Genomic DNA, 26,940 nt, shown 5'->3' with positions numbered 1-26,940 from the left:
ATCTTTTCTCAATCTTTGGCGGCTTTGTTTACAATTATTAAACAGTTAATGAGCTCCGAAGCACCAGGAGGCTGTTTATAACAATAACAACAGTTGAATGGAAAGTTTTCATGCTTGTAAACTGTTTAATAAATGTAACCAAAGCCGTCAAAGACTGAAGAAAGATGTACACGTTCCTAAGTGCTTGCGTAAGTGCTTTCGTGAATCTGGCCGCTGGTCTAGGACCGGGGTACGCAGGTACGTTGAGCCCCAAAATCATCGCAAGGAGATCGCTAATTATGTTCAGCATTACGACGACTATGGTCAAAACAGCCATAACATACATCTTTAAATGGAACTTGTCAGTCACAGACATCTCGCGTTATCCACCCAGCCGTCCAAGTGTCATACTCACCCGTCACCACGAAGGGTAGTGATCGTGAGAATCTTGCTCTCATAAAAGCAGTCCCACTGGAAACAACACCCTCCTCAGTGGAGAGCGTCAGGCCACAGGTTTACAGTGTTGGTTCAGACTGACCGTCAACAGATCCAGAGCATAAACAGTTAAATACAAGATTAGAAGTAGCTGTAGGAGTATAATGAAGCAGTACTCTCAAGGGTTGTTAACGTCAAGACACTTTTGCAACAATAACAATTTATTCAACAAACTTACTTTCTAATGCACGGTAATAACAACTTTACGATACGTTAATTTCCCGAGTGTCACTCCACAGCTAAACAATGCCAGTGGCAACAGTACTCCGTCCCACCACTCTGACTAAATTACGAGACCTAGTCTCGAACCTTGCATAGGCGAGAGAGAGAGAGAGAGAGACAGACAGAGAGAGACAGACAGAGACAGACAGAAAGAGAGAGAGAGAGACAGAGAGAGAGACAGAGACAGAGAGAGACAGAGACAGAGACAGAGACAGACACACAGACAGACAGACAGACACACAGACAGACAGACACACAGACAGACACACACAGACAGACAGACACACAGACACAGACACACTCACACTCACACTCTCTCTAACTACCAGAAATATGGAAGACGGCGAATGTGGTCCCAATATACAAAAAGGGCGACAGGCAAGAGGCACTGAACTACAGGCCAGTGTCCTTGACTTGTATACCATGCAAGGTGATGGAGAAGATCGTGAGAAAAAACCTGGTAGCACATCTGGAGAGAAGAGACTTGTGACAAATCGCCAACATGGGTTCAGGTAGGGGAAATCTTGCCTGACAGGCTTAATAGAATTCTACGGCCAGGTGACAAAGATTAAGTAAGAAAGAGAGGGCTGGGCGGACTGCATTTTCTTGGATTGTCGGAAAGCCTTTGACACAGTACCGCATAAGAGGCTGGTACATAAGCTGGAGAGACAGGCAGGTGTAGCTGGTAAGGTGCTCCAGTGGATAAGGGAGTACCTAAGCAATAGGAAGCAGAGAGTTACGGTGAGGGGTGAGACCTCTGATTGGCGTGAAGTCACCAGTGGAGTCCCACAGGGCTCTGTACTCGGTCCTATCTTGTTTCTGATATATGTAAATGATCTCCCGGAGGGTATAGATTCATTTCTCTCAATGTTTGCGGACGATGCCAAAATTATGAGAAGGGTTAAGACAGAAGAGGATTGTTTGAGGCTTCAAGAAGACCTAGACAAAGTGAAGGAATGGTCGAACATATGGTTGTTAGGCTTTAACCCAACCAAATGTAATGTAATGAAGATAGGTGCAGGGAGCAGAAGGCCAGATACAAGGTATCATCTGGGAGAGGAAATTCTTCAGGAGTCAGAGAAAGAAAAAGACTTTGGAGTTGATATCACGCCAGACCTGTCTCCTGCAGCCCATATCAAGAGGATAACATCAGCGGCATATGCCAGGTTGGCCAACATACGAACGGCATTCAGAACTTTGTATATCACATATGTCAGGCCAATCCTAGAGTATGCAGCCCCAGCATGGAGTCCATATCTAGTCAAGGATAAGACTAAACTGGAAAAGGTTCAAAGGTTTGCCACCAGACTAGTACTCGAGCTGAGAGGTATGAGCTACGAGGAGAGACTACGGGAATTTAACCTCACTTTGCTGGAAAACAGAAGTTAGGGGGGATATGATCACCACATTCAAGATTCTGAAGGGAATTGATAGGGTAGATAAAGACAGGTTATTTAACACAAGGGGCACACGCACAAGAGGACACAGGTGGAAATTGAGCGCCCAAATGAGCCACAGAGATATTAGAAAGAACTTTTTTAGTGTCAGAGTGGTTGACAAATGGAATGCATTAGGAAGTGATGTGGTGGAGGCTGACTCCATACACAGTTTCAAGTGTACATATGATAGAACCCAATAGACTCAGGAATCTGTACACCTGTTGATTGACGGTTGAGAGGCGGGACCAAAGAGCCAGAGATCAATCCCCGCAAACACAGCTAGGTGAGTACACACACATGCCTGGTGGATAGCGCGCAGGACTCGTAATTCTGTGGCGCGGGTTTGATTCCTGCACCAGGCAGAAACAAATGGGCAAAGTTTCTTTCACCCTGAATGCCCCTGTTACCTAGCAGTAAAAAGGTACCTGGGAGTTAGTCAGCTGTCACGGGCTGCTTCCTTGGGGTGTGTGTGGTGTGGAGAAAAAAAAAAGTAGTTAGTAAACAGTTGAGAGGCGGGCCGAAAGAGCAAAGCTCAACCCCCGCAAACACAACTAGGTGAATACATATATATCCTCTCGTGTGTACTCTATATATTTAAAACTCTGAATTGTAATGTCAATCCTGACCTTCAACGCTTCCTAGAAGGTTGTAACAGAACTCATGGGCACCACACCAGAAACAAATACCTATTTGATATTCCAAGAGTACGACTTAATCAAACTAGGAATGCTCTACAAATCAAGGGACCCAGAATTTGGAATGACCTTCCCAATCATGTCAAAGATTGTCCCTCTCTCAACCAGTTTAAGATGAAAACTAAATACTACCTAATTAACTCCATGTAATCTACTTTACTTCTAAATGTCAAACCATGTCTTAGTATTATTTAAAAAAATAATGCTGTTTGTTGACCAACTTGTATATTGGCTATTTTCTACCATGTTCCCCCTTTTTTTATCTTTTATTATTTTTTTTCTTTCAACGCAATTTATACTTTAAGCTCAATTACTATTAAGTTTTAGTCTAAGTGTTTTTTCCCACCTCACCTTGCCCGAAACGCTGTGCGTACTAGTGGCTTTAGGTACTGTATGTACTACCTCTATCTATAAATCCAACAATGTTTGTACTGTAACTGCAACTATGTATGTACTTTTCCTAAATAAATTATTATTATATATATATATATATATATATATATATATATATATATATATATATATATATATATATAATATATATACAGTATATATATATATATATATATATATATATATATATATATATATATATATATATATATATATATATATATATATATATATAATATATATACAGTATATATATATATATATATATAATATATATACAGTATATATATATATATATATATATATATATATATATATATATATATATATATATATATATAATATATATACAGTATATATATATATATATATATATATATATATATATATATATATAATATATATACAGTATATATATATATATATATATATATATATATATATATATATAATACATGTCACCTGGACACACCACTCAATGACTTAATCTTCCACTGGTGTCTGGAAATAATAGAAACATACACAGCATCACACAGACACGGGAATCAATATAATAACAACACCATACAATTATAAGCACAACACTATACAAATACTAAATGTGTGGCGAGGTGTAACACTTACACCCAAGACAGTGACGTAACACAGGGTCACGTAGACGGCTGTAACGATACTTACTGATAGTCTCCTCGACCAGTTTACTCACACTTGTTACAGGTGATGAGATAACTGCGGCTCGGATGGTTGATTCTAGATCAACACAAGGAAACGCATACAAGATAAATATTTATACTCACTTTAAAAGACCGGCCTTGTCACTCAAACCTTGCATGAATACAATGATATAGATGCTCTGATGAAATACTCCAGCAAGCAACGCACATGGTACCATGCAAGTTACAATTAAATACACTGGGTGGCAGCATGATAGAGCTGATGGTTGGCCAAAGAATCTCCCTTTAAAGGAGAAAGTGATTATAACCTTGGATTGTCAATAAGCAGTCCGAGAGGAATAATACACCAAGAACTTCAACAAAATCTTGTAGATCTGAGGCAAAGGGAAATCGACACCAGTAATTCCATATATTCAAATACAAATATTTATTCAGGTAAAGTACATACATACAAGGTGAAATACAAAAGTTGATGGATCATCATACTATCATGCAAGAGGAGCCACACATCTATGGATCATCCAATAAAATCAGCAGACTTCTAGATGTTACTACTGCTCGGCTTAGACTCGGTTACAAGTATCTCTGGGAATTCTCATTATCTGCTGATGTAGACCTGACCAAATGTAAACTGTCAATAAAATTATTCGCAAACCCACCGTCACTATGTGATGGAGTGAGAAAAGATATGTGAATTCAGAGACAATTCTATAACAAATGTTCCAAAGATGTGTAAATATTTCATTCGAAATTATCTACTACCAGAAATTTTAGCCAAATATCCCCAGTTTGCTAACTGTAGGATATCAGTCATCAAGACTGTAACTTGCTTAGCTAAATGAATTGTGAGGCTGTCTCTGAGCCCATTATGTGCCTCTGTAACCCTTTCCACTACCGTCCACAAGATGGGTATGGGGTGCATAATAAATTAACTAAACTAAACTTTAACTAAATAATAACTTAACGATTTTCATAAGAGCTAACTACTGAATCATGGAAATACAGTATTATAATTATTTTACCAGTTTCTATAAGATTAGCTTTGGTTTGTCTGTAACAAACCACTGTTCTTATCTACTACTGAAAAAGTCTACAACATTGAACTGGCGATAACAGGTCCGTGATTAATAGTCGACTTAGTGTTAGTTTAGTTCATTTATTATGCACCCCATACCCATCTTGTGGGCGGTAGTGGAAAGGGTTACAGAGGCACATAATGGGCTCAGGGACTGAACCCCACAATTCATTTAGCTAAGCAAGTTACAATCTTGATGAGCTAGTTACAAAATTGAATATAAGTCGACTGAGAGCATCAAGATTATTGACTAAATTTACGTTAATCTTTCGAGTTACAAAAATGATCGCTTGAGGCTAATCTGCACTTGTGAGGAGTGGTGGTATGGGAACTAGCAAAGGGTAGCACCCACGCCCCTAGTACAGGACAGTACCCACGCCTCCAGTCCAGTACAGGGCAGCACTCACACCCCCAGCACAGGGCAGCACTCACACCCCCAGCACAGGGCAGCACCCCCGCCCCCCCCCCCCAGCACAGGGCACCACCCCGCCCCCCTCCCTAGCATAGGGCAGCACCCCGCCTCCCCCCCAGCACAGGGCACCACCCCGCCCCCCCTCCCTAGCATAGGGCAGCAGCCGCCCTCCCTAGCACAGGGCAGCACCCCCTCCCCCCCAGCACAGGGCAGCACCCCCTCCCCCCCCAGAACAGGGCAGCACCCCCGCCCCCCCCCAGAACAGGGCAGCACCCTGCCCCCCCAGCACAGGGCAGCACCCCCTCCCCCCCCCCCAGAACAGGGCAGCACCCCCGCCCCCCCCCCAGAACAGGGCAGCACCCTGCCCCCCCAGCACCCCCTCCCCCCCCTCAGCACAGGGCAGCACCCCCCCCACCCAGCACAGGGCAGCACCCCCTCCCCCCCCCAGCACAGGGCAGCACCCCCTCCCCCCCAGCACAGGGCAGCACCCACGCCCCCCAGCACGCACGCTCCCCCGCGCGATAATAGTGGCTGGGATTTACATCACATTTAAAGATGTTTACCTTTAACAGTGGCGGGTGGCGGGAGGGTTGGCAGCCGTGGAGTGGACGCTCCTCACACCAGCGGCTGGTAATACACTACGGTCTCTCCCACCACCCCCTAGTTTACCACTGTTGAAGACGTGCACGGGGGGGTGCACCACTCCCCCGTGCACGCCTCCAAGGTGGCGTGCACGTCCTGGTAGTGAGTGTGTGTGTGTGCGTGTGACCTGCCACCAGCGGCCCCCGGCGGTACGGGTCACTTGGTTGCTTCACGGCCATTTTGTTTATTATTCCTCGCTGTGGCTGGCGGGGACAATCAATATCGTCTGCATGCGTGTCTGTGGACCCGTGCGGTGGTTGACACGGTGTGGTGTGGAGTGGTGTGGCGTGAGTGTGGTGGAGGAGTGGAGTAGTGGAGGAGGGGCGTGTGGTGGGCTGTCAGTGGTGTGGGCAACACTGCCACCTCTCTTCTCGCTTGTGTCCTCGTGCCCCAGGTGTTCCTTCGTGCCCCCAGGTGTTCCTTCGTGCCCCCAGGTGTTCCTTCGTGTCCCAGGTGTTCCTTCGTGCCCCCAGGTGCTCCTTCGTGTCCCAGGTGTTTCTTCGTGACCCAGGTGTTCCTTCGTGACCCAGGTGTTCCTTCGTGACCCAGGTGTTTCTTCGTGACCCAGGTGTTCCTTCGTGACCCAGGTGTTTCCTCATGCCCAAGGTGTTTGTTCGTGCCTCCAGGTGTTTGTTCGTGTCCCAGGTGTTTCCTCATGCCCCAGGTGTTTGTTCGTGTCCCAGGTGTTTGTTGTTGTTGATGCTCCAAGTGTATCTCCATGCTCCAGGTGTATTGTGATGCCCCAAGTGTTCCTTGACAGTGGTTGAACCAGGACCTGCAGGTGTCCTGACCTGTCATGCCAAGTGTGTCTTGATAGTGATGGTGAACCAGGACCTGCACCTGTGTCCTGACCTGTCATGCCAAGTGTGTCTTGATAGTGATGGTGAACCAGGACCTGCACCTGTGTCCTGACCTGTCACACCAAGTGTGTCTTGATAGTGATGGTGAACCAGGACCTGCACCTGTGTCCTGACCTGTCACACCAAGTGTGTTTTGATAGTGATGGTGAACCAGGACCTGCACCTGTGTCCTGACCTGTCACGCCAAGTGTGTCTTGATAGTGATGGTGAACCAGGACCTGCAGCTGTCCTGACCTGTCACACCAAGTGTGTCTTGATAGTGATGGTGAACCAGGACCTGCACCTGTGTCCTGACCTGTCACGCCAAGTGTGTCTTGATAGTGATGGTGAACCAGGACCTGCACCTGTGTCCTGACCTGTCACGCCAAGTGTGTCTTGATAGTGATGGTGAACCAGGACCTGCAGCTGTGTCCTGACCTGTCACGCCAAGTGTGTCTTGATAGTGATGGTGAACCAGGACCTGCAGCTGTGTCCTGACCTGTCACGCCAAGTGTGTCTTGATAGTGATGGTGAACCAGGACCTGCAGCTGTCCTGACCTGTCACACCAAGTGTGTCTTGATAGTGATGGTGAACCAGGACCTGCAGCTGTCCTGACCTGTCACGCCAAGTGTGTCTTGATAGTGATGGTGAACCAGGACCTGCAGCTGTGTCCTGACCTGTCACGCCAAGTGTGTCTTGATAGTGATGGTGAACCAGGACCTGCACCTGTGTCCTGACCTGTCACGCCAAGTGTGTCTTGATAGTGATGGTGAACCAGGACCTGCACCTGTGTCCTGACCTGTCACGCCAAGTGTGTCTTGATAGTGATGGTGAACCAGGACCTGCACCTGTGTCCTGACCTGTCACGCCAAGTGTGTCTTGATAGTGATGGTGAACCAGGACCTGCACCTGTGTCCTGACCTGTCACGCCAAGTGTGTCTTGATAGTGATGGTGAACCAGGACCTGCACCTGTGTCCTGACCTGTCACGCCAAGTGTGTCTTGATAGTGATGGTGAACCAGGACCTGCACCTGTGTCCTGACCTGTCACGCCAAGTGTGTCTTGATAGTGATGGTGAACCAGGACCTGCACCTGTGTCCTGACCTGTCACGCCAAGTGTGTCTTGATAGTGATGGTGAACCAGGACCTGCACCTGTGTCCTGACCTGTCACACCAAGTGTGTCTTGATAGTGATGGTGAACCAGGACCTGCAGCTGTGTCTTGATCCCCTGTCACACCAAGTGTGTCTTGATCCCCTGTCACACCAAGTGTGTCTTGATCCCCTGTCACACCAAGTGTGTCTTGATAGTGATGGTGAAACAGGACCTGCAGCTGTCTTGACCTGTCACACCAAGTGTGTCTTGATAGTGATGGTGAACCAGGACCTGCTGTGTCATCTTCCTGGCCTGTCATATTAAGTGTATCTTGATGCCCCAGGTTTACCTTGATGCCCCAGGTTTACCTTGATGTCCCAGGTTTACCTTGATGCCCCAGATTTACCTTGATGCCCCAGGTTTACCTTGATGCCCCAGGTTTTCCCTGATGCCCCAGGTTTTCTTTGATGTCCCAGGTTTTCCTTAATGTCCTTAATGCCCAAATTGTACCTTGAAGCCTGAAGTCTTAACTCCCCAAGTTGTCTGCTAGGTAGTGACTGGGTTAAAGATAAACAGTGCACAGTCATTTCAACAAACATATCAACATTTAAATACATTTTTGTTAATCATACTGTAATAATATTGGAAAAGATATTAAGATTTAAAAAATCTACCTGGAGTACAGTACAGTACTGTACTTGTTTAGTGTCAAACATTTTGTCTACCAATTCACTTTCACATAATAGCATTGTTCACATAACAGTAAATGGGTACTGTATCTGGAAATTAGGCAACTGTTTTGTCTTTCATCCTGTACATAAAATTAATCCTCATTTAATATTCTGATTTGCCCATGTCATCATGTAAAATTGAGCTTTTAAATAGTGTGTTCATTAATACAGTATTAGATTTCTTTTAGATCTGTTTTCCTTTTCTTTTTCAGTACAGTATTTATTTTGGCAATTATATTTTTGTATAAACAATTATGTGCAACTGTTGGGTTCTGTAGTACATTGTTCTACATCTTCAGCTCTTAATCGATGGACCCAGGTCCAATCTCCCCTGGCATAACATGACAGGGTGGACATGGTTCTTTTCACCTGATGCCACTGTTCAGTCTAGCAGGAGAATAGGTACCCTGGAGTTAGGCAACTGCTGCAGGTTGGGTAAGCTCGGGAATTGGCCTACGGAGACCTCAGTAAGCCTAACATGCTTCCTATCCCAAACAGTGGGAATTACACATTGTATAAAATGAGATTTTCCAATCATTTATCTTTATTTTGTGTTTCTTCATGCCATATTATAGGTACTGTACTAATCTTTGCCCTTATTTGTTATTTCAGCCTGGATCCCAAACCAGCATGGTTGCTCCATATAGGTATTGCCTCATACTTTTCTGTTATTCTTAAAATTTGCATCTCTATTTTGTTTTCATACTTATACAACTGATAAAAAAAAAATTGTGTAAAAAAGTTTGTTTATTTTAAGCTTCGTCAGTTATCCGCTTAATATGGATAAAGTGTAGTGAAACCATCGATTCAGAGAATGTCCGGTTGGCATGCACACTTTCCAGGTTATATTAACTCTCCCGATTCTACGAAATCTTGATTGATGAAGCGAGGAATGTGTGGATTTGCTTAGGATGTTGGGATAAACTTCATAGACTGGTGGAAAAGTTATCCATCATATCATAGGTTAAAATGAAAGAGTCCCTTGAAATCAGCCCATATACCATGGGATATATATAAGGATATGAATAGTAACACTTAATAGGGCTCCAATTAGCTTTTTAATGATTTTCATAAGATTAGAAGAAAGTGTTGGGAGATTTAGGAAAGCCATTGAGCATGTTTAAAACAAAACTTGGGTTCTTTTTTTTATTTTATTTCCAGTTGCAGAGGTTTTTGTTCAGGAAATTATGGGCTGTTCTTCCTTTGAAAATTTGAATTTAAGGCTAGGGCTTGGGAAATATGCTAAATGTGGTTAAATCTCTCTACAGATAAGTTCTCATGGTAGCTGTCCTTTATATGACAGGTTAAAATTAAAATTTTGCTAGCTGAAATCAGCCCATAGAGTATGGGAAATATTAGGGCATGAATGGTAACGGTTAATATGGCTCTAATCATGTTTTTAATGATTTAGGTAGATGGATGCAATGCAGATGAGGAGTCACAATAACGTGGCTGTAATATGTTGACCAAACCACACACTAGAAAGTGAAGAGACGACGACGTTTCGGTCCGTCTTGGACCATTCTCAAGTTGCTTCTGTGATCGACAGGTTGAAGTTAAAATTTTACTCGGTGAAATCGGCCCATATAACATGGAGAAATATTAGGTTATGAATGGTAACTGTTAATATGGCTTCACTCAAGGTTTAATGATTTTTGTAGAAAGACACAACATTAGAAGAAATAGTTGGGGGCCTTGGGATAGCCATTGTGATATTTAAAAACAAATGTTATGGTTCATCTACAAAGAATTGGGGTTGGTCCCATATGGTTAGTTGAATCAATGTTGCACAGTATTTAAATTACTTGATTTTGATAAAAATAAATTGCTAATTTGATTTAGATCACTTAATTTTATCTTTTTAGATACTGTATACTGTAGTTATTTATGCAAATTTTATTTGCATAATTATGGTTCGTATAATTAAGTATTGTTAGTTTGTATAATTTGATGTTAATTACATCAAAATGTTGAAATAAACCATATCATTTACTAATGTTCTTAACTGTTTTTCCACTTTTTTAATATTACCGATGTTATCGAGTATAGAAGTTATATAATAATAATAATAATAATAATAATAGTATTAACCCTTGCACTGCTCACCTATTTTCGGCAAAAACGTCTTGGTGCAATTGTCAAGGACATATTTTTGTTATTTTTACAAATGTTCAGGTAAATTTAATGTCAAAATGTTTCCAAAGTCAACTATTTCCATTTCAAAACACAAATAGTAATGAAAACATTAAAAAACATTAAAATATAGCCAAATTAAAAAACAAAGAGCACAACTCTCTAAGCGCCTAAAGGCGCTTTGCGCAGTGCAGTGGTTAATAATAACAATATATTTAAAAAGGTGTATTCTGGTTCTAATTCTCAATCGGATAATTACCTAAGTGAAGTTACTGGATGAGATCTGCTTATGGGGTCCCACCTCTCCATACTCTGTCATATTACGCTTTGAAACTATTGATGGCTATGATCTCCACGGCCTTGTCACCTAACTTGTTCCAAACGTGTTCAAACTTTGTTTGCAAAAGTGAACTTTTTAATATTTTTCCAGCACATTTGTTTCCTTATCTTGAATCTATGACCTCTTGTTCTTGAAGTTGCAGTTTTCAAAAATTCTTCTTTGCCAATTATGTCAATTCCTTGTATGTAGTGATCATATCACATCTTTTTCTTCTATCTTTCTCGTACAATATTTAACATCTCTAGCCTCTCCTCGTAGCTATTGTTTTTCAGTTCCGGAAGGCAGTTCGTAGCATGCCTTTGCACCTTTTCCAGTTTATTGATGTGCTTCTTGAGATATGGGTTCCATACAGCTGCTGCATATTTCAATTTTAGTCTCACAAAAGTCATAAACAGTTTCTTTAATATTTCACCATCTAGTATTTAAAAGCGATTCTAGAATTGAATATCACGGCATATCCTCCTTGCGCAATGTCCTTTGTGGTCCTTTGATGACAGTCTACTATTCATAACCACCCCTAGCTCTTTTTTTTCTTTGAGTTCTTTTGTGTCTTTCCAATTAATTTATAGGGTGTTTGTGGCATGTTTTCTCTCTATTCTACATTCCATAATGTGGCATTTGAGATATATACAAGAGTTACATTCTTGTACAGCCACTAGTACGCGTAGTGTTTCGGGCAGGTCCCTGGAATACGATCCCCTCCCGCGAAGAATCGTTTTTTCATCCAAGTACACATTTTACTGTTGCGTTAAACAGAGGCTACAGTTAAGGAATTGCGCCCAGTAAATCCTCCCCGGCCAGGATACGAACCCATGAATTCCATTTGCAGAGTGTTGCTTCATACACTTATTTTGTCCAGGTCATCTTGAAGGACATGACAATCGCCTAAGTCCCTTATATTTCATAGTAGCTTAGTATCATCAGTAAACACGTTCAAAAAGTTTTGTATTCCTCCCGGTAGATCGTTTATATAGGCTATGAAAATTTCTGGCACAAGAACTGAAATGTGTGGTACTCCCCTGTAACACTCCTCTAGTCTGATACAGTACATTGATTACCACCCTCATCTTTATGTCAATTAGAACAATTTTTCATCCATGTCAGCAGTCTGCCTGTCTTCCTTCCAACACATTCCAATTCCAGGTTCCAGAACAACCTCTTCTGTGGGATTCTGTCAAAAGCCTTATTTAGATATACACACAAATAACCCAATAAACACAGGCATCCCGACCATCTCATTCTTGTAGAATCTATATGACTCTATCATTAAAACTAAGTAGATTTATTACACAGGATCTTCCTGTTCAAAAACCATACTGACTGTTATATCATTTCTCTCCAGGTATTCTATCCATTTGGTTTTAATTTTTTTTCCAGTGTTTAGACAACCGTGCTTGTCAACAAGGCAGGTCTGTAATTTAGAGGGATTTCACTGCACCCTCTTTTGTAGAGTGAAACTATGTTTCCCTTTTGCCATATCTGTTAAGATTTCTGTACACAAAGATGTCTGAAATATCAATTAACACTTTCGCGCTTTAGATTAGAGATAACTCGTCGCCGTTTTTTCTTACGATTCCGCATAACAGCCTACTTTTCTCGTCCATCGAAAAAATATTTCTATAAATTCCATTTTTTAACCGAAATGGATGGGGATACTTTTGTTTTGTAGAGAATGTATTTGCGAATTTTTTGGTACCAGAATGAATATTATATCACATAAACTTCTATGAGTAAAAAAAAAAAATACACAAAGTATGTTTGGGGGTGTGGCGAGCGTGTGGCAGTGGGTTCCCTTTAGCCGTTGATATATCCAACACGTGGGAAATATTTGTATGTGTTATGTATATGTCTGTGTAGGGAATTTTACTGCGATCACTGTCATACAAATTATAAAATGTTTCAACAAGTATAAACATGACAAACATCAAACGAACGAAAACAATGCGTTCGTTTCTGCCGCGAACGCATACTGAGCGACGTGGTTCTATATTTGGCGCTTCTCTTACACATGCTTTGTACAAATGTTATACAGTTCATCATATAGAAAATTTTATTGTGAACACATTGGTATAAAAAAGAAATACGTACATAGAAAAGTAGGGTCAGGAAACGTATAAACTTTCCAAGCATGATTTCCCCCCTGTGTTTTCGCCAGTGCGCTCGCGGCTAACTACTCTCCACTTCACACACTCTTGCGGGTGGGCAATTACCTATATTAAACATTCATATGCATATGTCCGTGTAGAGAATTTTATTGCGATTCCAATGATACCAAAATTAGCGATGTAGGACAACTGTAGGCTTCGCAACCATTAAGAGAGTGGAAACATTTTGTTGCTGTTTGGCGCTCTCGGCGAGTGATCTGCATAGTTTTTTATTTGGTGTTGATACTCCTTATGCTTGGGCGGCATTTTATAGGTATGCTCTTATAGACAATTTCATTGCGAACACAGTGATACCAAATTTAAATACGTGCGCCTTCAATTATTGTCAGGACAGTCAAAAGAGTGTACACTTTTTCGGTCTTACTGCATAGGCGCGCGAAGTGCCGAAAGCATCTGGGGTATTGTTTTTTTTTGAGCGCCGAGAGCGCGAAAGTGTTAAAGTGGAATGCTCAGATGCGGTGCACATTCCTTCTGAACTGAGATTGAAACTACATTTGGTCCAACTGCTTTATTTATTCCTAGCTCTTTTAGTAATTTTTCACATCGTCACAGGATATCTCTATGTACTGTACTGTATGGTGTTCTTTGAAATTAGCATTGTGTCTGGTTCTTGGAAAACCGCTGTAAGAGGTGATAACTAGCTGTGCAGTACCCTGCGCCCCTACCAGTGACAAAAACTACCTCCTACCCAGAAGCAACAAGGGCAACAAACCCTAGCTGACTCCAAGGGGCAGCCAAGTACTGAGCAGTAAAAGACACAGCAGAAGTAGATCCCAAGGCGACATGTGGAAGGTGGCCCCAAGCCTCAAGGGCAGTAATTACTGGGCACCTAGGGAAGGAAACCCTAGGTGCGTGCAGCCCGAGTACCGTAGAATGTTACTCCTGGCTCACATACCTGTAGAGACGGATCACTTCACAAGACACAGAAACTGAAACCAAACCAAGAGCCAGAGGCACATGACCTGTCAGTATCACATCAGCCAAGAACTGACAGTTGGATCGCCGGCACGAGGGTCTGGACAGCGGCGCAGCAACGTGATGACGTCATGCTCGTTTGCTAATTTTCGTCCACTCGCTCGGCTATCGGTACCAATATTTTCAAAAGAATAGGGGTTTCTTTTGGGGTGCCTACCTTTCTGGGTGCCAGACCCAGTCGATGGCAGACGTAGAGTGCTTCCAACCACACGGAAGTATCATCAGCAAACACGTTAGAAAAGTTTTGTATTCCTCCCGGTAGATCGTTTATAAGGGGGCCAGGTTCTGGCTCATGATCCCCAGTAGGCAAGAATGCCATGCACTTTGATGCCAGAAAACTAATAATGCCATAACAGCCTGGATAGTTCCAGGGAGCCTCCGGGACTTGCCCAGAAAATGGCGTTTCATTACATTCAAGTGTTTTTTCCTTCTATAGTGCCGTCTGCATTCCCTTTCTGAGGTTGTTCTCTTTTCTGGCTTTCTGCAAAGAATCATGTTTCAGACAGACTTTATATGCTCAGGCAGTCAATTGTTCTGTTCCTTGAAATTATTTGATTTAAATGTTTGATTTAATGTTTAATTATAAGAAACCATTGGTAAATTAGTAAGGAATGCCATTCTTAATAATAACTTGTCATATGAAATACTGTACTATGTAAATAATATGATATGCATTGCATACTATAAGACAAATATAAACACAGTTTAAATCTAGTATTTCTCGACAAAGATTCTGTTAGAAGTGGTCAAATGTCTAATGCTTTTTTTAGTTACTACTTGGCTGAAAAGTCTCACCAAAGCATGTAAGATAAATATAATGGATTCAACTTTCTTATTCCATTATTGATTGATTTAACAAATGTTGGTAAGAGGATCATTGGGCAATTACAGTATTCCAATTAGAGATGACTCGTCCCGTATAGGCGATATGACCTAATTTCAGCTAATCTCATAAACTGTGTGGTCTGTAGACTATGTTCCAGTGTTAAAATTTACATGAATGCACTTCAAGTCTTTTCTGTTTAATTTTCTTTCATGGTAATTCATTATCACAATATTCAAAATGTGTTAATTTCTTTGTGATTTACACATTTTATACAGTACAAAAATATACATTAAAATATACACACACACAAACATAGCCAGAGATATTTATAATTAACTTTGTTTTTCAGTTACATGAGATGAGAACTGACCAACTTTGCCATAATGGATAAGCACTGATCAAAATTTTCTGCTCACAACATTCCTAGTAAGTTGCTTGAGGTAAAGAAAGGCCTTGCCAGACTTGTGGCTTTATTGATCAAATAATTACAGTACAGTTACATCCTGCAGTAATACAAGTCATATAATATACAATACATATATACAGTTTAAGTACTGTCTATTCATTATAACAATAAGCAAACTGCATATGACTAAAGCTAGGACAAACAGAAATTAAGCTAGAAGTTAACATTCTACCAACCTGTATACAAGCACGACACAGCTGATCTGACGATCAAAACAATAACAGTCAAGTGAGCATTCATCCAGTACAATAATAGCTCCGCCCCCAATACAATAGATTTGACACTTTTACTACATTGTTCAAATTCTGTTCTGAAAGTTTTATTAAGTATCCCCTTAAATGAATCCTTTTGGTGTGTTATAATCAAAATTGTACAAACCAAACCTTATTGTATTGCTTTATTTAAGATCCTGGTAATTCATGAAGCTTGCGGTAAACTTAGATGTTGTAGATTGGTGAATTTGATGAAATGTTGTGTTTGTGGTGCTTTTGTAAAGCTTTGGTGTCGAAGTGAGCCAGAAACAGGAGGTGCTTCCCTTTGGGGAAGGGGATTGTGCCAGGTGGTGTGGGTGGATAAGGTTGCTTGACCCTGCTACACCCAGGTCCATTTCTAGCCAGCAATCACTTCATCATTCCCCAACTCTTCCCACCTTTCACAATTTCACTTTTGTTTTCATTTATAATTCACATAAATTTCTTGATGATTTGCTCTAGTACAACCCGGGTACCCCTCCCCCTCACTACCCCCCACTACCCTCCCCCCCTCACTACCCCCCACTACCCTCTCCCCCCTCACTACCCCCCACTACCCTCCCCCCCCTCACTACCCCCCACTACCCTCCCTCCCACCCTCACTATCCCCCCACTACCCTCCCCCCCCTTCCCTCCACCCCTTCCCTGGGTCTGACATAACAAATGCCATGACCCCAACAAAAAGAAAGAACAATCTGCTAATCAGGATGACTTCGGAACCTCGTAATGCACCCAATAGGGAAAAAGCAGAACCGAGCTCGAACGAGGAAGGGTCCATTATCGAGGCAAAATCCGGGTCACACAGGTGGTATGCTGCAGTGTCCTCCCAAACCTCCTTAGGCGGTATACGGGAAGCCGAAAACCTCCAGAAGGAAGGGACCGAATAACCCAAGGGAATCCAGAACTGAACCCGGGGGAGAAGCCGAACCCATATAAAATTTGTACAGGGAAGGGGGATAAGAAAACCCCTTCCCCTGCAACAACAAGCCCTGTGCCAAGGGGTACCAACACCTATGTGGGGTCAAACTGGACCCAAGCACCCCAAGCCAACCCCTCCTCAGCCCTGAAATCCTCCATGCCAGGACCCGGGGCAGAGCCGTCCTCCATATCCTCCTCCCCTAAAAAAAAGATTGAGACAACCAGAAAAGCAGAGAAGAGGGGGGGGCTGCTGGTCAGACCCTGAAGCCTCGGCTGGAGCAAGAGGTTCGAATGCCTCTGTCGCCAAACCGGAAGGTGCAGCCCCCGAGACCACCAGTCTCTCACCACCATCTAGACCCTACCCCGACTCTGAAACCCTCAGACGTTTGGGAGCCAGCTGCAGAAGGCAGGTTAGGGGGAGCAGGACAAACCACAGCAAGGCAAGGGAAGGACAAGGGGGCGCGGACGAAACCAAATTTGAAGTGACTAACGCGCCTGACCCCCTCCAAGTTTGGGTCCCTATAACCAAAGCAGGGCAGCCGCAAGGCATCCGGAAAGGCAACAAACCAAGCGTGTTGCAGCAACCAAAACCGTGCATGCAATGCCAATGCTGCTTGCACCCTAGTATTAGAATCAATGAACTGGGTGAATTGGAGAACCAGTAAGGAACACCATTTGCAGGACTCCGGGTCGAAGGTGTCACTGACCCAACAAGCAGCATGACAGGCAAAACAGTTTTTTTTTTTTTTATTATTATTATTTTCTACCACAGACGTGGCCACACATTTACAATGCTAACCAGCATATATACATTTTCTTCTGTCCTCCATGGACAGGGTTAGAGATGTGTTAAACATATAGTTCAAGGGTTTATTGAACAATCAACCACAGAAGGTGATTCGGTGCTTTTAAAATGCTAAGCTAACCTACATACGTAAATACATAGATACACAGATTTACGTATGCCCTACATAAAGTGTTCGATGTGTCTTTTTACATAGTGTCATTAATGTGCATTTACAAAGGTGAAATGTAATTCTGATCAGCTTCCACATATACTTTATACACATACATAAACATACACACACACACACACACACACACACATGCATTCACATACATTTGTCTCTTTTACTCTGACAGGGTGAGATAGCTGATAGAGAAACTATTGTGCAATTAAGCACTTAATCACTGAAGGTGATTAAGGTGCTTTTACAAGCTCAGGTTATATAGTTACATCACATACATACATTGTATGCAAAACAGGTGAATGCTGCCTGCACCATGTTTCCCATGTTTTCCATGTTTGGTTTCCCTGAGACAAGGGGACAGAGCAACCTTCAAGCTTGAACAAAGCATGATGGGACCCAGAGGATGCATCCGTTGGACCAATGAGCCCCAATGGGGTTTTCCAGGGCCCTTAGGCTGATTGCTAAGGGAAGCCTAGGCAAGGTACTGTTAACCGGTTGGCCCAACTACTGAGAGAACAGTATAAAAGCTAAACCCCTGCCATGTGTACAATCACGGAGACCTAGCAGAGCCACCAAAATAACAAAGGGTGGACAATAATCAAGGGGCAGACCCCAACCCCCGCCAGGTAACAAACAAAAAGAAAAACCTGCAAAAGTACAACGTCTCCAGGAGGAACAGAACCAGCTGCTGTGTTACAGGTGACAAGCTGCATAGTACTTTGTGCCCCTACCAGTATTGTCGAATACTACCTCCAAAACCTCATACTTTGGCTTTAGCTTCATACTACCAGTAAAGAATACCCAAGGTCAAACAGTGGAAATGAAAGCCCCAGCTGACCCCAAGAACGGGCAATCACCGAGCAGCAAAAGATCCCTACGGAGGTACTGTAGTTCCTGAACGACTTGTGGAAGGCAACCCCAAGCCGCAAGGGCACTTGAGTACTTACAGGGCACCTAGGGAAGGTGGCCCTAGGTGCATGCAGCCCCAGTGCTCCGTGAATTACTCCTGGCTCGTGCACACCACCACACAGCACCGGCTCTGGGGAGCCGGTGGCTGAGTGGACAGCACGCTGGACACGTGATCCTGTGGTCCCAGGTTTGATTCTGGACGCCGGCGAGAAATGATGGGCAGAGTTTCTTTCACCCTATGCCCCTGTTACCTAACAGTAAATAGGTACCTGGGAGTTAGTCAGCTGTCATGGGCTGCTTCCTGGTGTGTATGTGTGTGTGTTGTGTGGAGAAAAAAAAATAGTAGTTAGTAACAGTTGATTGACAGTTGAGAGGCGGGCCGAAAGAGCAGAGCTCAACCCCCGCAAGCACAACTAGGTGAATACAGCAGAACAACACTGCTCAGAGACAGGAGCCAGAGTTGAATGACCACCACCACACAACACATCAGCCTTAGAACTGGGGTTGGATAGCCGGCACGAAGGATCTGGGACTTCCCCTTTCTCCTCCTGGGAAGGGGGGGGGGGAGAGAGAGCTGCACAGACAGCGGTGCGGCGGCAGTTGTGACGTCATGCTTGTTTTCAGATTGTGGGGTTCTGCTTGGTAGTTCGGTTTTTGGTAGAAATTTTTAACCAGGTGGAGTAGTTTTGAGATTTCTACTTTTCTAGGTGCCTAACCCGGTAGATGGCAGACATAGAATGCTTCCAACCCCATGGGGGGTTTCTATAGGCCATTGATCCTCGTGCCTCTGAGGGGGGCCAGGTTCTGGGTCGTGGTCCCTGGTAGGCTAAAACTCCAATTGAATTAATTGATCCCACGGTCTAATATATACATATCAGCCTGGTATAGTTCCAAGGAGCCTCCGGGACTCACCCAGAAAATATTTTTTTTTTTACAATGTGTTAGGGACTGGAAAGCTAGTGAAATGATACATAAAAACAAAGCACCAAAATCATTAGAGGAAAGGGGAGTAGAGGACAAAGGGAAAGGGAACATGTTCCTGAAAACTGTATGCAGTTACCTTCATTCTTATGTTCATATGTTCTAAACCAACATCATCACAAACAAGAAGACACAGATTCAAGCTAAGGAAACAAAGTTGCCAAAAAAAAATTAGAAAGTTTTCTTTTGCAAACAGTGGTAGACAGTTGGAACAAGCTCAGTGAGAAGGTGGTGGAGGCCAAAACCATCAGTAGTTTCAAAGCATTATATGACAAAGAGTACTGGGAAGACGGGACAGCACGAGCGTAGCTCTCATCCTGTAACTACACTTAGGTAATTACACACATATACATACATGCATACATACATACACAAACACATCTGAAGAGAGATATTATAATAAAAGGCAGACAGTATGGTTTTCGAACAAGATCCTGTGTAACAAATCCAGATAGTTTTTATGATTAGAGCAACATAGATTTTGCAGGAAAGCAGTGGCTAAGTTGATTGCATATATCTAGACCTTAAAAAAAGGCTTTTGACAGAATCCCATATAAGAGGTTGTTCTGGAAACTGGAACATCCTGGAGGAATGACAGGAAGACTTCTATCATCGATGAAAAAATTTCTAACAGAAAAATGAGGGCAGTAATAGACTGGAGGCAATGTATCAGACTGGAGAAATGTTGCTAGTGGACGACCCCAGAGTTCAATTCTAGCACCAGTAATGTTCATTGTCTATATAAACAATCTACTAGAAGGAATACAGAATTATATGAACATGTTTCATGATGGTGCCAAGCTACTAAGGAAGATACGAAACTTTGATGGTTGTCATGTCCTTCTAGAAGACCTGGACAAAATAAATGTATGGAGCCATACTTGGCAAATAGAATTTAATGTGAATAAATAGCATGTTAAGGTATGTGGAATAGGAAAAATAAGCCACACACATTAGATTACAAGTTATGTGAAAATTATGATACAAATTATGTGAAAAAGCTTTCAAGAATTATGATAGAGGTCTAGGGGTGGCTCTTGATAAAAAACTGCTGAAGGTTTTGGCCTCTACCACCTTCTCACTTTGTTCCAACTGTACCACTCTGTTTTCGAAAGTGAATTTTCTTATATTTCTTCGGCAGCTTTGTTTACTTAGTCGGTCCAAATTGTTTTCAAAAGGCTTTGTCTATGTTGGCTTTGGCCTCTGAGGGTCAGGTTGGTGAGCTTTCATGCTCTCTTCCAATCCAGCGGTTTCTGCTCTTTCGGTCCTGGTGGACGTTTTGTTCATTTGCAGGCATCTCCTCCTTTTCTGGCAAAGAATGAGATGGCAGGCTTCTGGAGGGGTCCGTGGGTTATTGATGCTTGGTTGGTCAGGCCGGAGGTGCATCATGTTTTGTGTCCAGTTGCGACTTTCTGCTGTTACCTGTGCGCCTCTGGTTCTGTGTCCAGGGAAGCACGTTGGGTTGATCCAATATTCCTCGTTTCCTGTTTCAGGGCTCGGGTCTCTCAGGTTGTCCATAGGGTTATTAAAAAAAAATCTAGCCAGCCTGCGGTTTACCCTCATGCCCATGATTGGAAGTTTGCAGCTCTCATTGCTGTTTTTGGCAACATGTCTTGGGTTGACATTCGGGCACGGGGGTTTTGGAGGTCGAACAGGGTCCTGGCCGCCTGTTACCTCGTGAACGTTCTGGGCCCTCAGGGGTCTTGTGTGGGCTTGGGCCGTTGGTTGCAGCCAGTTGTCCCATCCTCGTCATGAGGCACGCAGTGCTGCGGCCTCCTGGGGTAAGTCCCTATTTTACTTATCTTTGGGTATCTAGCTCCAGGGAGCCAACAGGGCTCCCCACAGAAAACCAGCTTTGAATGTAATGAAAAGGGTGCCTGGCTCCGTGGCACCCTCCCTCCCCTATGGTTGGCAGTTTTTGTTTCCGCTTGATCAGTCTCCGAACTGGCAGTCTAGCGGCTGGCTGGGTGGGGCGGTCCCCCCTCCCCCCTCCTCGGATGGGGGTGGAGGCACGAACAAGCAGCGCATCTAGTTGTTGTTGATTTGTTTGTTGCCTTGTTTTTCTTAGGGGAGTTCTTGAGCTCTGTTCAGTTTTGGGTTGCAATTTTCTACCAGTTGGGGGTCTGTTTTGGGGCACCTACCTTTCTGGGTGCATAACCCTGGTGTATGGCAAACAGGAATATACTCTCAAAGAGTGGCGTATTCATAGGCCATTGCTCCCTTCGCCTCTCTAAGGGAACCAGGTTCTGGCTCATGGTTCCTGGTAGGCAGAAGTCCATGTGACTGAAGTCCCAGATTAATATAGCTAATATCAGTCCAATAGCTCCAGAGAGCCTCCAGGGCTCATCCAGAAAATGGCATTTCATTACATTCAATGCTGGTTTTGTAGTGCAGACAAATGCCTTCAACCAGTTCATTGAGTTAACAATTTCTTGTGAATCGAACATTTTTTCCCCTGGTTTCTCCATTAATGAATTTTGTGACGTTTCATCCCATGAAGCGAGATAATGTACTTTAAGCCTTAATTTATTTTCAGAGAGATAATTTACCATTAAACTACTTGTTTGTAACAGTAACAATTTTTTTATTCTTTCAGAATTTCAAGTTCGAAGAAATCTATATCAAGATGACAAATTAATTATCAGTGCATGATGTTCCTTAAGAACATCATTTCAATCTTACAGCAGCTGTTGATCCATATGCCTCTTCATTTGGATTAAAAGTTCATAAGCATGGATCAGACACAAGAAATAATGCATTCCTTGTTTTCGCTCGATCCTAATATGGAAAACAGAGGTCATCTGTATCCATACAATTATCCATATGGACAGTATCCTTACCCATACCCCTATCCATACCCTCCTCCTCATCCATCATCAGCCCATGCAAACATTCCTCCCACATCACATGGTATGCCTCCACCATCCTGCCATCCTATAACCCAGGCTTCTCAGAGTCTCGCAGCATCACAGAATAACCTCTCACCATATAGTGGTGGAGTCCATAGTATCCGTCCACCAATGACTAACATGCGAGAACAAATAGGAGATGGCAGGCTCCCATTAGAAAGCAGAATACCTCATCTGAGTGATATTGAAAGGCACACAATGAATACACAGCATATGGCAGAAGATCTGCGTAGTGTACCTGTAGATTCCAGAAATCTTGGGGATGTTAGACATCATCCAGTTGACATGAGACCAATGTCTGCAGAACAACGGTATTTAGGTGATTTAAGATCATTTTCAAGTCACCCACGCTCATCCTCCACAGATTTACGTCATGTTACTGATTACTCTTCTCAGCCAACAGATTTACGAACACAACCAATTGATGCTAGAATGTTTAGTGATGTACGTCAACTTGCTGGCGATACAAGGCCACCACTAAATGAAACGAGGCTTATGGGGGATCCTAGGCATTCTTCAGGTGAAATAGGGAATCGGCTCCAAGGAGACCCAAGGGTTCTAATAAGTACATCTGCAGGTGACTTCAGATATGAAGGAGACTTGAGAACATACGATAATCGTCCTTCTAGTGTTGCTCAACCTACCGAAGAGTTGCAACTCTTATCTGGTGATCCAAGGCCTCCAATAAGTAATGTAAGGTCCATGGATGAGACAAAGTCTCTTTATGATTCTTCAAGAATGAGTACAAATGAAATTAGGCTTCCATTACATCAGTTTGATACAACTAATCTTTTGAAATCATCTGAAAATCAGCATTATTATGATAATAGAAGTAGTTTAGAAATTAACAAGCCATCAGTCAATGGTGAAGATCTTTCTACAAAACATTCAGCTGAGGACATGGGACAAATGCTCACCGATTCAAGAGTCACTTCAGGAAATAACAGTAATTCTGTCCAAGATATGCATCAAAATATGAATGACCCAAAAATACAGCTTGGTTCATCAGGGCAAAGTGCCGATGAAGTTAACCAAGGAACTCTGAGATACCCAACAATCAGTAGTCCAAACACTTCTTTAGGGTTGTTGTCCCATGCCTTAGGACAGCATTTAAAAGAAGATGAGAATGAGGATAATACAGATCTTATGCAAAACGAACCTCTTAATATGGACAACAAAAGTTATCATCACATGGATGAATCTAACGGAGATAAAAATAAAGCAGACATAAATGGTGAATATGAAGACAAACATGAAAAATCAGAAATTACTCAGGATATTGATGAAGATGACTTTGACTCTGAAGCTTCTTCTACAGAATACTCTAACCCTTATATAGAATTTAATGATGTAGCACATGGAGTATTCAATAATGTTAACAATATTGCTGGCCCAGTTAAACCTTTTCACTGTGAAGACTGTGATGCCACTTTCACCACTAAAGGAAACCTTAAAGTACATAAGAGAATACATACTGGAGAAAGGCCATACGAATGTGAGGAATGTGGTAAAACTTTTTCATATTGTGCATCATATCAATCTCACAAGTTAATACATAGTGGTCACAGACCATATAAATGCGAGTTTTGTGATAGGGCATTTTTCCGTAGTGAACATTTAGAACGTCATAGAAGAAGGCATACAGGTGAAAGACCATTTAAGTGTACAGAATGTGATGCTACTTTTGCTGCTAGTGATGGATTGTCAAGGCACACAAGAACTCATACTGGTGAAAGACCTTATAGCTGTGGGGAATGTGGAATGTCATTTGCTTATAAATCTACTTACCTTAGACATAAAATGATGCATTCTGAGGGGGAATACAAATGTGAAGACTGTGGTGCTGCATTTAAAGACCCTGTTAGGTTAGATAAACATATTAAAAAGCACAACGACCCAAACTATATCCCATATTCTGATGAAGGTAAACCTAAACCTCATAAACTCATAGAAGATGGTGTAGAAGTTACAGGATGCGAGTTCTGTCAGATGAAATTTAAAAGAAAATCAGATTATTATCTTCACCGGAGAACACACACTGGAGAAAAGCCATATGTGTGTGATGTATGTGGATCATCATTCATCAGAAGAGCATACCTGGACATTCATATGCGTACTCATACTGGTGAACGCCCATATAATTGTGAATCTTGCGAATCTGCATTTAAAACTCGCACAGCCCTAAAGTTTCATAGACGTACTCACAGTGGTGAAAGGCCTTACAAATGTGAACACTGTGATTTTGCCTTTGCCCAGAAATCTGCAATGAAAGCGCACACACGTATTCATACTGGTGACAAACCATATAAATGTGACTCGTGTGAAGCTGCTTTTCGCCATAGTAGTAGTTTAACTATTCATAAACGAACTCACACTGGAGAAAGACCGTATGTTTGTGATGTTTGTGGAGCAACGTTTGCCCAAAGACCTCACCTCAATCTACACAAAAGAGCTCATTCAGGTATTAAGCCACATACTTGTGATGAGTGTAATGCATCTTTCACAAAAAAGGATTACCTCTTGGCTCACAAAACAAAACATGCAGGTGGAAGTACAATCAAGATTGAAGCTTTAGTAGAAGCTGCAGGTGAACAGGTATACAAATGTACTGACTGTGAGATGGTATTTACTCACCATTCCAGCCTAACAGTGCATATGAGAAAGCATACCGGTGAGCGACCATTTGTGTGTGAAGACTGTGGTGCATCATTTTTGTATAGCTCTAACCTAACAACTCATCGCAGAAAACACACTGGTGAAAGACCTTATAAGTGTGATCAGTGTGAAGCCTCTTTTATTTTAAAAAGCTATTTAACCATGCATCTTAGGAAACACTCTGGTGAAAGACCATTTAAATGTGATGAATGCCAAGCTTGTTTTACACAAAAAACACACTTGTCAACCCATAGAAGGATTCACACTGGAGAATGCCCATACAAATGTGAAGAGTGTGGAGAGGCCTTCCGTGATGGTGCAAATTTTTGGAGACACAAGAAGAAACATTTAATTGGTGAAGGAGCTGCAACAGTAACACGTAGAAGAGGAAGAAGAGGGCGAGGAAGAGGTGGCACTAAAGGAGCCAGAACTGCTCCAACCAGGCGAACAACACGTATTCGTCGTGCCACAGTAAAGTTTGAAGACCTATATGAGCAATTTATTGTTAACCAACCAGATGACCGAGTATTTGTTAAAGAAGAGCCTAATGATCAATCAAATAAAGATGAAGATGATGAGGAGGATAGACCTTATATACCAATTAACCCGATGGTAGAAATAAAGTTGGAAGGAGAAGATGAGCATCAACAACTTTTAGATAAAGGAACAGAGTCAAAAGATCAAGTGGAAGATCAACTGGCCACAATCAGTGAAGATGCTGCTGTTGAAGACCAGCTTCCAGGAAATGATGATGATGAGAACGATAAAGAGAACGTGGAAAAAAGGCCGGTGCATATGTCTGACAGGTCACATGTGAATGATGATACAATAGATAATGTGTCAAAATAAATGAGTATTTTTGTTTTAAAATTATAATGTACAAGTCTAATGAACACAAGGTTGCCAAGTACAGTATAGGGAAGTTGTTAGTGGTGAAACTCGTCATTAAAATTATATATATTTATTTAATTTTTTACTTAATGATATATTGATATGGATCTCATTTTGGGTGTATCTTGTTTTATAAGTAATAGAATATTATTATTTATTATCAAAGTTATGGAATATATTATCTGAAGTAGTTTGTATCCTTGTGATGTTATGAGAAAAGATTTTATGTGATGTATTTTCCAGTGATTGCTGTAGTGTGTGTAGTGTTACAAGCCTGGTCTTGTCCTGGCTCTATTTCTATTTATAGAAAGATGATGTGGAAGTATTTACCCTTTGAGGATTCAAGGTTTTCCTTTTATCATTGCCAATTAAGTACTTTTTTGTGATAATGTAAATTGGAATCATGTTTATATTCAGACACATATATATTTATGTATATATTTTGTTTATTATATGATATTTAAATTTAATATTTTATCTTGGAATTATTTGTTATATAAACTTTTAAGTCTAAACACAGGGAAATGTTAGTAATGTAATTTCCTTCCTTTACATTTGTTTCGTGAACAATTACTAGTCAGAATAGGCATGAAGTCAATATATTTTGATGTTAAGACAAGGTAATTTGTTTGTGTGTCTGGTGTTTACAGTAGGTTTGGCTGTAAATAGCAAATGTTTAGAAATTTCTTATGTTTGGGATACACTAGATATTTAATTATATTTACAGTGATTTGTGAGATGTGAAGAAAAAAAAAAGAGAGAATAAATTTTGAACCATGGCAGGGTCTTTACTTGACTCATTACTGCTGACATTACACTGGATGTTGTGAATGTTTACACTTCTTATCTCTCCTGCTAG

At 42.0% G+C, this 26,940-nt stretch overlaps 1 protein-coding gene across 10 annotated transcripts; it reads left to right on the top strand.

Annotated features, from left to right (window-relative positions):
• Nucleotides 1-5,900: 5,900 nt before the first annotated feature.
• LOC123755292 (zinc finger protein 420) lies at nt 5,901-26,860 on the top strand. 10 transcript variants are annotated; one of them, XM_045737756.2, is made up of 5 exons: nt 5,901-6,014; nt 9,304-9,338; nt 10,103-10,307; nt 15,480-15,556; nt 22,223-26,860. In XM_045737756.2, the coding sequence occupies exon 5, from the start codon at nt 22,359-22,361 to the stop codon at nt 26,037-26,039; it is 3,681 nt and encodes a 1,226-aa protein (XP_045593712.2). In that variant the 5' UTR covers nt 5,901-6,014; nt 9,304-9,338; nt 10,103-10,307; nt 15,480-15,556; nt 22,223-22,358; the 3' UTR covers nt 26,040-26,860. The 10 variants fall into 10 exon arrangements, with proteins under 10 accessions (XP_045593712.2, XP_069184020.1, XP_045593708.2 ...); XM_069327919.1 differs by having other exon boundaries at nt 15,480-15,570; XM_069327918.1 differs by lacking the exon at nt 5,901-6,014 and adding an exon at nt 6,074-6,175.
• Nucleotides 26,861-26,940: the final 80 nt, after the last annotated feature.

Source organism: Procambarus clarkii, chromosome 20 (genome assembly GCF_040958095.1).
Source record: "Procambarus clarkii isolate CNS0578487 chromosome 20, FALCON_Pclarkii_2.0, whole genome shotgun sequence".
Lineage (NCBI taxonomy): Eukaryota > Metazoa > Arthropoda > Malacostraca > Decapoda > Cambaridae > Procambarus > Procambarus clarkii.
The sequence above is the reverse complement of the archived record's forward strand: the minus strand, read 5'-3'. Positions and strand labels throughout refer to the sequence as shown.

Excerpts from the sequence above, each read along its gene's own strand:
- LOC123755292 (XM_045737756.2), top strand. The coding sequence starts at position 22,359 with ATGGATCAGACACAAGAAATAATGCATTCCTTGTTTTCGCTCGATCCT.